Source organism: Meleagris gallopavo, chromosome 2 (genome assembly GCF_000146605.3).
Source record: "Meleagris gallopavo isolate NT-WF06-2002-E0010 breed Aviagen turkey brand Nicholas breeding stock chromosome 2, Turkey_5.1, whole genome shotgun sequence".
Lineage (NCBI taxonomy): Eukaryota > Metazoa > Chordata > Aves > Galliformes > Phasianidae > Meleagris > Meleagris gallopavo.
The window spans coordinates 75,460,386-75,474,001 of NC_015012.2; the positions used below are offsets into that span (position 1 = coordinate 75,460,386).

Below are 13,616 nucleotides of genomic sequence, written 5' to 3' on the forward strand. Positions count from 1 at the left end.
AAAAAAAAAAAAGCTTTCCAGAAGTCTCATCTCTTTCCTGTTCAGCTCATGGATATATGAAACAAAGAAAGTCAACTTATAGCTTATGTACCAGCTCTATCTTCCCTAAATAAATTTACATTGCACCAAACAGAAAACAATATTGAAACCCACCAGGCACAGTACATCTCTCCTTGCTGAAGTTGGCGAGACAAAAACGCTGCACATAAAATTAGAGCACTTTTCTCATCTCCATCAGATTCTAGGTTACAGATCATTTCTAGAGCATCTTTGCAATCTACTTCTGCAATCTGTGAGGAAAGAAAACAAGACCAAGACTAAGCACGTGGTTTCATTTTCAGATAAGCATTGATCTAAATCTCTGCAAAAAAGAATTTGTAACTTAGTGAACAGTTAACTCTATCAGACTGTGATGCAACTGAAAGCAATCCAGTGTTTCCACACAGTCAAAATTGATTATGCTAACAGAAAAATCTTTTTCTGAAGCTTGTTTCTTAAAGACATCAGACTTGTATCTGATGTCCCAGTCACAAACTTCATGGAGTATATCATTAATTATCCATTTGTACTGCACACTTATGGTAACTTATAACTACTTATGGTAGTAATAAGATAAATCGCAGCCTAAAACAAAAGGACTATTACCTGCAACTCAAATCCAGTTTACTAGTCCCTGATGTTACTACTGGTTTAATACAATAGCTGGTCAATCAATGAGTATGAAAGTTCAACATGAACATTCCTGTATTTTTTCAAAAATTAATAAGGAAGCTGCATAGATGAAGCAGATCAAACTGAACGCCTGCAAGAATATTACAGTTTATACAATGTAATTTAATATAAAAATTTGAGCCACAATGCAAGCACTTAGCTTCATAGTAAAACAAAGCAAAAAGTCAGCCAGTAGTACTAGACAATTATATCAGTAATCAATCAGCACAGTTGTTGAAACTACTACTGTCTATTTTGAATCTCAGCAGACTGGTTTGATTACATCAATTAGCACATCTGGCAGGACATTCTTCAGAGCTGGCAGCTGAAGAACAACTTGGCTATTCCAACTGCACTGTTGAAAATCTCTTGAGTAATCACAAGAAATCCCAAAGCTAGAAAAAGAAACCTCAATCCAAATAACTAGATAGTTTGGTATTTTGGATACAGTGGTAGCACAGTTTGGTTTGGCATCATATCCAGATATTGCCCCAACAATTAAGCGACAATTTTGAAAAATACAACTCATTTTTTCCTCTAAATTGTGGGCTTGTAAATATACTAATAACCCTTCACTGCCAGTCATTTGAGGTTTAAGAATCTCAAGGTCATCTTCTAAGGAAAACTGTTTCTCTCAAGACCTCAGAGAGGATAGATAAACATAACTGTCATACCAACTCAGACAAAACCTGCTTTGCTCAGCACTTCTCTCAGAGGGGGCCCATCAGTGAAAAGCTTATGGAAGAATATGTGATGCTGATCTTAAAATAAAAGCATGTTTTTCTTCTGAATCGTTTTTCCAGTCTATCAGAGTTTATATGGGCTTCTAGCAACAGTCTGTACAGACTGTGCCACAAGCCTGTATGTCTTGGCATTTCACAGCTTGCAGATTTGAATTCTTCGCATTTTTGAAGCAAACTATTAGACTAATTCAAGCTGAAAATGAGCACAAATGCTACTTTGCTGCCTGTTTTAAATGGATATAATACCATACCACTAGAGCGATCTGTTTCTCATACTTGCATTAAATTTCCATTCTCAAACTACGAAAGGGCTATCCCTTTTAGTTCAAAAGTCCAGCCTGACACGTCTGCCTTCTGGTTTGTAATACATGAACTTTCCAAAACGATTAGCACTACTGCAAACCATTGCAGCTGAAGCTGCAAAGACAGGCAGTCCAAGCTAAGGAAACCAAGGTTTGGAAATACAAGTATTAAATTATCTGAGATAACTCTTGTGTGTGCTATGACATCCTAAGAAACAAGGCTATCCCTTCCTTTTGTCCACTGGAGTCACGATTCATTCACTGACTGAGCCCATTCTGCTTTGGAGCGAGACAGGAATGAGTAATGAAGGAAGCATGTTTACAGGGTCACAAATTCCAAGTTTAGTAAACAAACACAAGATCACACAGTCCTGCCAGAGCTTCCCTTATTGAGTTCCTGCTGGGATTCCCGAGCCTCTTCTGAAAAAGTCTACAGTAGCCAGAGGTGGGAGTGTATGACGGATCCTACCTCTCTCAGACCAACATGTCCAGGGAGATGCTGAATTAAGTCTACATCTCAAGTAGGAGGCTCTTCTAACTCCAACTGCATAATTTTCATCTCTTTTAAGACCAATTTCAACATGCTTACTACTTATTATTAGCATAAAAAGATGACAGAGACAAAAAAAAATCTGCAAAGAGATGCAGTCAAGATATTGTGACGGTTGGAGTTAGCTTTCCCTTAGGAAGGGAAAAAAAGGAAAAAGGAAAAGTGAGAAGAACATTCAAACCAGATCAAGTATCTGATTTCCTCTTCAATTTCCCCACCTTCTTTAAGTAAATTGTTATTTCCTGACATGGACACTTAGGTCAAAAACACTGCACTTGTTGTCTGAACTGAAAGTAGCACCTAAAGGCTCCATCCTATGTGCTAGGTACTTTGCAGAAAGTTACAGTTAGATACAATTAGAAGAGTGGCAAAACCATTATCTCCACTTCACTACCAGGAACTAAGGTAGAAATTTAAATATTTTAAGTAAAATTAAAGGTAGCATTGTGGTAGAGCCAGAAAATATCTACTAGGGACCCAATATTCCACTTCCACAAGTGTTTTAATTAAGAATCATTACCAACAGGTTAAAAATGCCTTAAATGAAAAGAAAAATAAAATAAAGTACGTTAATCATATTTTAAAACTAAATATCTTCTCCATGAAAGCAGCCTAACTATAATTGGTGATTTCATCTTTAATAAAGAAATAAGTCTTTACTTTTTACTTACTTCCTCCATTAGCTTTTCATTTGGTGATCCTGAACAAAGACAGACCAAGTAGGTTTGCTTGAAATTGCCTTGTGCACTGATTTCTGGATGGTCAGAGCAGAGTTTTGCCAGGGCAGTAGCTTGTATTAATTGCTTTGTTTTCATGAGGTGTTTAATACGCATATCCAGCAGGACAGGGCCTTCAAACACTAAAAATTCATTCACTTCAAAGAAAAACAAGCCAAAATATTACATACACGTTTCATAGCAAATTACAGAATTAACAGTTAGCATTTAGTCATTCATGGTTAGCCTACAAGATCTATACAAATAAAACAGGGTACAAAAGGTATGAAGCATAGACAAAAAGCATCTTTGAAAGCTGTACTTATTTACTATAAGGATTCTCTGCTACAGTAAACCCTACTTGCAAGTTTTAATTCATCCTTATTCCTTGGCAAAATAGCCCTGTGCAAAACAGGTTTAAAAAGGCATATAAATGTTCAAATGTTTAGGCACCACTTAATTATAATCCTACAGAAAGAGGACAAAAAGCCACTACTATGCTCATCCTTCCTTATGTTTTTGTGCTGTATCACTGCTAAAAGCTGCATTTTAAAGACCTTGCTACTAAACGATAAAGGTGATGAAGTATCTGAAATTCTCTGAAATACTGTTAAAGATTTCATATTATGCATTCATACAATAAAGTTAAACTCCCTTTTAAAGTTTTTCAGCCAAATAAGAGGCTTGTCTTGTAAACACTTGAGCATGTACAGCTTAAAATTCAAAGCCATGGGAATGGCTAGATTGTATTCAATTATATTCTGTAGACACACTGCTGTTACAGTCAAAACTCTGCCGTGCCTACTCCAGCACTATGTGTTTCCACGGAAGGCTGAATAATCCTATGGAAGAGGAGAACAAAGGTTGTTTCCATTCCAACAAATATACCTCAGGTCTCATCCAGATCTTTAAGTTCTGATGAAAATTATTTCACCTTTGAAGTATGAGGCATAATATTACACCTAAAATATTTATTAAAACCAGATGGACACAGAAATCAGTTTTATTTAACCCTTTTGGCATCAACCTCTCCTAGTGACAACTGCTTCTACAAGCTAAACAATATACTGCATGAAAAGAATCTTTTTAACGCATTCACACACAATACAAGTTTAGACAGTCTTCCCTACAAACCTTCTTTGCACCATTCTTTTATGGAAAAATCAGATTTATGTCATTAGGATAAGCTGCTGCTCTTCACTAAAATGTGATTATTTCCAGCCTTCGAATATTTCCATCACCCGTTCCTGAAACCATTTGGGCATTTGCTCACTTCTTGATAAATACTGATAGAAACATTTGTTACATTTCTCTGAACACACACCTGCACTGAATTTCACTTCCAGCATGTTACCCGTGCATTCAGTTTATTATATTCTCTTCATTTCCAATGTCCTGTTAGATCCTGATGAAATAATCAAGCAATTTCAGCATCTATAAAACTGATTACCTCAGTCTGTTATTTGGGATATTAGTATATAGAACATGAGGTTTGATGAAAGAAAACAAAACTTTAATTCTTTACTTCCTCCCTTCCTAGTTAGACTTTGATTCATGACTGTCTTCTATTTTATCTCATGATTTTCCCTTTTTCTAGCTACTTACATAGGGTTTTACTAAAAGATTATCTTGCAGTTGGAATTAGGTCAACCGTTCTCTTTAATCAGAAGCATATAAATTTAGGGCAGAAAATACTGCCTTTAGCAGACACAATGCCAGCTAGACCTCATCGTTATTTTTCACACATTTTAAAGTTTCTGGTTGAATCATTTCAACCAGCTTGTTAGCTATTTGTTCAGAAATCTTCCACGCTATTAGAAACGATCATCTATGGCTCACCGATGTGTAAGAGTATTCAATCAAGTGAGACTTTCTTCCTCTCTCCACATCGATGAAGATATAAAGTTTTTATTCATGCTATAACAAAGGAGAACTACAGCACACCAGCAGAAAATTGGTAGATGGTAGTCATTTTTGCATTTATGATAAGATGATGAGACACTTTCCTTTCAAATAGCATAAGCTATGTTTTTCTGGTATAATTTCCAGTTCTTTATTAAAAAAAAAAAAAATCATATTCTTGTCAACCCACAAATGACCCAGTGATTAATTACATTCAATAGTTTTAGTTTTGCTCTTCCTCCTACCAGGTAGGTACCAGTAATCCCTTCACCCACACTGTTTACTCTGTCAGCTACTCTGCTTTAAATAACATTGGAACATTTAACCTTATTTCTGTAACAAGATACGGGAAGACTTTAGAGACTTCAAGCCATACTAGTAATCCAGGACGTTTCACTCTGATTTAATTATGATATTTAATATTTTAAAGACTTTGCTTTAGCTACCAGGCCTCAGTATAATCCTTTCCTTTAGTGTTTTACTGCTGCAGTTAGCTTACCTTACATAATCATCAGAACATTTTCTGTTATCAGCTCAACAAGAAGCAGGAAGACCTTGGGGTTAAAGCTATATATTACCTCTTAAGTCTTTATTCTAATCCAAGTGATTATTATTATTACAGTTAATATTTGAAAGCTCACCCAAAATACAAGTTTTAATTATGTTTATTTCATAGATAAACTATGCAGTGTATTTTAAGACAAAAGATAGTGCCAAGGTTGAGGGAGTAAGCCCATGGTGGTACACAGTCTTAAAAACAGGACTTTGCTTGTTGATTATTATTATTATGTTTTATAAATGTATTTTACAGTGACATCTTACTTAAGAGGTATTGCAGACAAACTGTTAGTTCATACAAATGCTTTGTATATTTCTTTTCAGGTCAAATCAGTTTATGAGTACAAAACCTACATCATTTATAGTAAATACTTCAGTTTAACAACAGCACAATTCTTTCAAGAACTAGTAAATCCTGATTTTGTGCACTATTCACTGACATTTACAAACTTACGTTTGAGCAAGATACATGCAAAATACACTTAAAAATATAAAATTAAAATGAGAAGAAAAAAGATGAGCAGATGACATCTGACAGATGGTACTTTGATCTGGTAACTGACAAACGCAGATATACTGGACTCTAACGTTCTCGATGCTTTCCCTCATATTCCCTCACATCCCACTACCAAGTGATTCTGTGTCAAGTCCACAAGAACTACTACTAACCTGTAATACAGGTAATGCTTACAGCATACATGAATTAAAAAAGAGAAAGGATAATCTTTGGATTAGTATCACACAAGAGCATGAATAAGCTGTGAACACAGTCTTGTGTTAACAAGTTCTCCCTGGTGGACAGTCCACATGTATATCACATTTTGGATGACTAGAAGACTTGTAGAACACAAAGCAATGATTTTTTGCCTTACTCAAAACACTCATAATCCTACTATTCTAGTCTTTGCCAATTCTTGGGTAGACATAAATTAATCTACCAGAGACCTTTATTTCTTCACAACCTCACTCTGGCCAGGGAGGATGAATGAAGACAAGAGGTGAATGTACATGTGGACTATCCATCTCAAAGAACTTCAGTTACTTGTAAGTAACCTCTTGAGTCATCTTCAAGTGTTAGTCCACATGTGCGTTCACACTGTGGGTGACTCTGAACTGTACTGGATACTTTCATATTTACCTGGAGCTGGGTCTCAGAATCCTTCATGCAAACAACATCTCAGCACAAGTCTGCTGAATGCAGCACCAATCCTGGATGCTTGTACGATGGCATAATGTCTGGTGAAAGGGTAAAAGAAGTTCCAGGTGGCTGCTTTGCATATACCCAGGATGAAAACACTTTTAAAAAAAATACTTTTTAATTTTTAAGTGATGTTGCTGGTATCTGATGGTGGGTGCTCTGATTATTCAAAATAGTTCCATGCTGGCTGCTTAAATCCTAGCCTTGCCTGTGATTCAATATCTTTCCCTTGATAACCTCTGAATAGTGATGGTTGTATCCTTGAACATCTCTTCAGTGGGACATTCTTCAGAAATTTGCCTACTACACTATGAAAAATTCAAGAATTTAATTCTTGACATCAAGGTTTAAATCTCTAAGGATAATCAGAATCAGACAAAAGAAAAACCAAACAGAACCCTCTCTTCTTATATGCTTATTTCAGAACATTTTTCCTCTGGATAGTTCCTCCACCCGTCTTCAGTATCAGCTGAGGTGATACCAGTGACAGCAGAGGCTTAGTTTTGGAGGATTTCACAATAACTATAAGGAAATGACAATATCTAGGATGGAAAAAAAGAATGCAAGCCACACTGACAGAAAGAGATGGTGGATGTGCAACGGTGTTTTTACTATTCTACGGATTCTTATACAACTCAAAATACTTAGCCATACTTCAGTTTTCAGTCTTTGGAATCCTAGGCAATACTGCTGATCAGATTAGGTATCCAACTTCAAGAAAGCTAAATTCTGGTTGTCTTGAATTCAGATCAGTCATGACTTGAATCAAGACTAAAATTAGGAATGACCTAAAATTAAACATCTGATAGTTCACGAGGCTAGTAAGACAAAAGACCCACTCCTAAGTGAAGACCATCTTACTCATGTTTCCTTTCCTAACCAATTGATGAAGCAGGGAAGCATGGAAAATTCCTCTCTCCAGATATAAGCACTGGTTGCTCATTAGCGTTCTGATGCAATCTCAAGAAAAACAACAGCCCTGCAGTTGAAACCTGAAACGATGGCAGATCCAGTCAACACAAAAATGCAATATAACATCTGATAGTCGTATGAAAATGGTTCTAAGTACTAAGGCAAATGAATCACTTTCAGACTTGTCAGTGATCACAGTTAGTGCTGTCATCTTGAACCTAATGATGTGGATAAGATTTCACTTTCATATATCTAAAATGTATTTCCAAATTTCTTTCTGCTTCAGTACTGGGACTAGTTAGTCCCACTATTTGAGGTCAGGGGAAACCGGTTGAGCAGTGGTTAACAGTGAAGAATGTTACAAATATATTCATAAGGGATCTCTGCAATGCTGTATGGGAATGATGGTACTTTGCTATCTTAGTGACCCAATGGGATCATGTAACTTTGGTTAATCTCTCAAGTCTCAACTGTCCATGATGTTACATAAGCCAAACTCAAAATTTGATAAATATTACTTAAAGACACAGGAGACAGGTTTAGGAACAAAAAAAGAACAAGAAAATACACATGAACAAATAAGTAGTTTATAGCACCGGAGCACACTTTTAATAGATAATATTGGTGAGGAACCAGGATTTGAATCAAGAAGTTGCAGGCCTGGATACAACTGTTGTGGGTGCTATTGTATAAAGACACTGATAAGGATCAGAAGCAAAAAAGAAAAAAAGTTTGTGGAACTGAAATACTGAAGGGGGGAAATCTGTTTTTCTTGGAACTGTGTGGACATCCTTCAATACATGACATACAGTATCAAGCAGATTCAGGAAACTCAAAAGGAGATTCTTTCAGGAAGAAGAATTGAATGCTCTCAATCTCAGGGGGGCAGTCACAAGTAGTGCTATCAGCTCCAGACGTCCAAACATGGGGACTCACAGATGATCTTCAAAGTCCCCAGTGACCATTCAGTTTCAGAAAATAAATTATCTTCAGAGTCACAAGTCAAGAATACAAAAAGGTATCTAAGTATATAAAAATGTATATATAAATACACAAAAGACGAAAAGACAATGCCTATGTTCCACTTGCAGAGGTAGGGGTTTTATTTGTTTCAGAAACAACCTAAATGGGTTATCATCGTTATAGAAGTTGTCAGAGAGGTTTATTTGGTGACATTTACCACACAATCTGGTAACTTAAGTCAGATTTCCCAACATTTACGTTCACAGATGGGTTAATAAACCAGCCAATACCAATGTTTGTCACTCAATCAGGTGACAAATCAAGCAACTTGAAGAATATTTCCAAATTGAAAACATTTTATATACGTGCACACATGCAAACATGTACCTATAACATCTATAATTATTACAATACAGTTCATGACAGATTTTACTATTTCATACGCTGCAGGTTCATAGTACTGTATTAACATCTTGTAGAGAAGTAGGAATATCTATCAGCATCAAATAAATCAGTGACAGGTACGCTGTTCTTGTCAGCACTCCAACAACTGAGCACCCCCTATCTTTTTTTTTTTTTTGACCTCCTTAGCGTGTGGATCCTTCCAGATATACAGTCATCAGAAAATTGAGCTGTGCAGTCAGGAGAAGTCACTACTTAATGACAGGGCACTCAGAGAACAATTTCCCTATCATTTTATGAAATTGGCACTTCTGGCTTGTATTTAAGTGGAATCTATTCAACAATCTATTCCTAAAAGTGGAAGAGCAAGAGTCCACTAAACCAGAGTTTATGCTTGCTTGACTATAATCAGAACAAATCAGATGTGTTATCCAGTCAGTTATAATTGTCTTTCATCCTATCTATGACATATGATCAATTTGAAAACAAAGAATTTAAAAAGTACCTAATTCTGCGATGAAACAGACACCTAGTTGTGTTTGCTGCAGCAGATACAAAGACGCAAAATGACCTTCAGGAATCAATGGTAGAGATATTTGAGATGACAACTGACCAAATTCTAGCAGCTGCTCATTTGGCATTCTGGTTCGTTTGGTTCAGAATCTGAATAGGCTGAAATTTTTCTGGTTCTGTCATAATTGAGGCTTACAAGACTGAAAATAAGATAAAATTAAGATGATGCAATAAATGAAGAAAAAAAACAGGAAAGGAGGATGTTGCTTAGGTAAAAACATTTCCAGTCTCAACTGTTACAGTTGCTTGAGTGCATGCAAAGAAGAGCAAAAGGACTGGAAAAATAAGAGTTATGAGGAGTGGCTGGGGGAACTGGACCTGTTTCATCTGTAGGAGGCTGAGGGGAGACCTCATCGCTTTCTATAACTACCTGAGGCTGCAGCAAGGAGGGTATCTCTTTTCTCAAGCAACAAGTGATAGGATGTGAGGAAACAGTCTCAAGTTGCACCAGAGAAGGTTTAGATTAGATATTAAGGATTTCCTCATGGAGAGGGTAGTCAAGCATTGGAAGAGGCTGCTCAGGGCAGTGGTGGATACCCCATTCCTGGAGGGATTTAAGAGAAGTGGAACTAGGGGTCAGGGTTCAGTAATGGGACTCAGTACATCAGCTTGGTGGTTGGATTTGATGATCTTGGATGTCTTTTCCAAGCTATATGCTTCTAGGATCTCCAACAGATATGTATTTATACTAATTGTTATGTAAAGACTGCACTGAATTTGCCAAATTATAGCATTCCATTGTAACAAGCTGACTACTTTAACAGTTGAGATCTCCTGTAATAGCAAAGAACAAAATCCTGAAAGCAAAGTTTGCAAATACTCTTGAGATATTATACTGAAATTAATGTTGAATGCTTTGTACATTGTCTTCATTATCTGAATGGGGAGGCAAGCACTGCTTCTGAATACAGGGAAGCCACACAAACTCATAAGCACCAAGCACACATTTTTTTTTAATTTCTACTTTTTTAAATTTAAATCTGTTTTTCTTTGAACAGAGCTCTAAGTCAAGAAACTCCTCATTACATTTAGAATTCTCCTCCTTGCAAATGTTGTGTACACTGGTGACACTGCAGAAGGGTTAACGCTTACTTTTGATGACATTTTATCATAACATGTAATCTTGTACAATTTAGGCAGGCAGAATTTTCTACCATCAAGAGAAGCAGTAATTCTAACAGGAGTCACTCAAAAGGGCAGTCAATCCTTGGAAGAAGTATTCTTGAATAAAAAACATTCAGAACTAAAAGAAACCCTGCAGTGGCAGTAGTTGTTAGGAACAATTGATAAGATGAATACTCATCACAAGATTCACAAGTGAGTTCAGAAGGAACTCAAATACAAGGCAATCAAACACTAATTCCACCTCTCAGAAGCATCTCACTGCTGCTAAAAGATGGTTGATATGAAGCTACTACTAGAGTATTCTGCAAGATTCTAAAACCACATACCAATCTAACATCTGTATTATATGATTAATAATTAGAAGTGACAAAATGCAAATCTTGTGTAAGAGTAAGGATGATTCTGTAAAAATCATCATATTATACATTCCTTGCACTTATCAGAGGGAGTTATGAGAATTTGGGTAAGAGAGATCCAGTTAATTTTCTGAAGGTATTAAAGGAAGTCTCTAAAAGCCTGTAAAGACACTAAGCAATCTCGGTATTAGAAACCAGATACTTACACGGATAAGTTAGCAGCTGAAAGAAGAGAAATAAGAAAGTCTCTCTGTGAATTCACTGAGGACCCCTACTAGCACTTTTATAAACATTTGGAAAATGGAGTAGCACACAAAGTGACAAAATGTGCTGATAAAAGTTTATTAAAATAAGTCAATTGTAGAAGACTGAAGAGGACTATGCTTTAGTAAGTGACATAACAGCCAAAATGCAAATGCTCATAAAAAACCCCAAGTGATTTTTGTGGGGAAAAAAGCCCACAAGCATACCTTTATATGCAGGAAAATAGACTGTGTCTTAGAAAAATATCCTAAAGCTGTGAAACACGTACTACTGCTCAGTAAACAAAATGGGACAGAGCTTTAAGAAAACACTGCTTCAGTGTTCAGTCAAAAAGTAAGCCTAATATTAGGAAATCATATGATAAGGACACAAAACGAAATGGGAATTCAGTACATGTACATCTTGACTACTGAATAAACCTCAGCCCTTCGTATCAAAAATGGCCAGTGAAGTTGGAATACAGTATGGAAGACTAAAAACACCACAATAGAGAGACAAGCAGGGATACAATAGCAGTCTAACAAACCACATCTTACTGAATAGATGCATTCATTAGAAGATGCAAGTAATAGTTTACTTTTTCATAAGTAGAGAATATCACACAATATGAGCAATATGCTAAATGTAAGAGAAGCTACTTTACTCGAGAACTGCAATTCTGCCACAGATGCTTAGATGTGATGCTTCGTACAGATTCTAAAATCAATTAGGCAGTCTTGAAGAATTAAAAAAAATATGTATCAGTTAAGACTTATTAACACAGAGATAGCAATTCTGAATTGCAAATCACTGGCACCTGCAACAAGAAATCAAGAAAATATCACTGTACATCTATGTTGTTTGTGCACTGTTCCCTACGCAACTGCTCTTAGTCAATCTCAGAATTCTAGTTTAAATTAATATTCAGTAATGTCCCACTTTGTATTTCATAGGTGAATAAATGTCATGCTCATTTTAAATATAATTTTACTTTTTATGTCAATTGGTTTTTGTACAGCAAAACTGAACTTACCTAATTTTAAAATATGTAATCTCCCCTCACACAGATTATAGTGACCTCCAGCTATGATTACATTTTATGCAAGTTACTAACACTATATTATTGATACATTCTATGAACATACTGTTTTATTAATTCAAATAATGCTACAAATATATTTTATTTATATAGCTTATAAATGAATCACAACCTATATTGAACAAAAGGCTTATTTATAAAAATAATATTCCAATGCATTAAAATACATTTTTTCCCCAGTGATTGTTTTAAATTTTACCTTTCTCGGGATCCAACTGCTCCTGGGAAAGAATACTACACAAGACTGGGTTCTTCCACACTCCCTTCTCTTGAGTAAGTGTAGTTAAAATATGCAGTTCCCGGCTGCCATTTTCCATCAAGTTTTTATGAGCCACCTGAAGAATGTATTTTACGAAACAACGTGTTGTTAAAAAGAAAGAAGAGAAACATATGTCTTTTATCTTCTTTTATATCTTACGTAAAAACAAACAAAAAATCTCCACAAGCCACCAGACAAAGAGTTAAATTTGTATCAAAATAATCTTAGTATTCAGCCTGTAACAGCATTACTTTTGTCTCCACTTCCTAAGACTTAGTCAGAGAAACCTAAATCCCAGGAGGGGGACTGATCATCCCCAGTTTGCAGTGTGATTCAGAAGTAGCTTTGTTAATAGAACTAGAATTTTGAAATCTGCTTCCCTTTTGAAAACTGAGGATGAGAAAAATCTCTTGCACACGTACTGGTGTGACGTCAGCTGTAAGACCTGATGGTTCTACTCAAATATGATGAAGGTAGACTGAATTCCTAAAATTAACTGAAATACTCTCTTCTACACCTCAATAGCAGGATTTGTTCTGGAAGCAGAGTTATATTTGAGAGCAAACTAAATTGACTGAAAACTCTGAGGATTACATAGCAATGCACAATTAACGCTAGTCCTGAAAGAGGAAATTGCTCATTTCAGTCTCTTCACATTTCTTTTACTTTCCCACCTGCTCTGAAGGCTACGGAGCCTCCTGGCATAAACACGTCTCTTAGGAGTCAATCTGCATTAGACAGATGCTAGTAAAAAACCACTGTGAAAATCAGCTTTGGATTTTCCTTTATTACTTAGGCTGAAAAATATGAAGCAACTGTATCTTGTCTTTTTTTGCTGTAATTATTTCACTCTCTCTACCCCACTACATATTTTGATAAATTACAGAATATCTCGAGTTGGAAGGGACCAATGAGAATCATAGAATCACAGAATGGCCTGGGTTGAAAAGGACCACATGATCATCCAGTTTCAACCCCCCTGCTATGTGCAGGATCACCAACCA

General features: G+C 36.0%; 1 protein-coding gene across 2 annotated transcripts in view; it reads right to left on the reverse strand.

Annotated features, from left to right (window-relative positions):
* ZNF292 (zinc finger protein 292) overlaps nucleotides 1-13,616 on the reverse strand; it is a 30,987-nt gene that overhangs the window by 14,381 nt on the left and 2,990 nt on the right. Inside the window, exons 1-4 of one of the 2 annotated variants that reach the window (XM_010707652.2) lie at nucleotides 12,553-12,642; nucleotides 6,621-6,718; nucleotides 2,978-3,180; nucleotides 154-290 (exon numbers count right to left, since the gene is read on the reverse strand). In XM_010707652.2, coding sequence (XP_010705954.1) covers nucleotides 154-290; nucleotides 2,978-3,139 — 299 coding nt within the window. In that variant the 5' untranslated portion in view covers nucleotides 3,140-3,180; nucleotides 6,621-6,718; nucleotides 12,553-12,642. Of the gene's footprint in view, nucleotides 1-153; nucleotides 291-2,977; nucleotides 3,181-6,620; nucleotides 6,719-12,552; nucleotides 12,689-13,616 lie in introns of those variants that run through there. The other variant, XM_031552539.1, reaches the window with a different exon arrangement.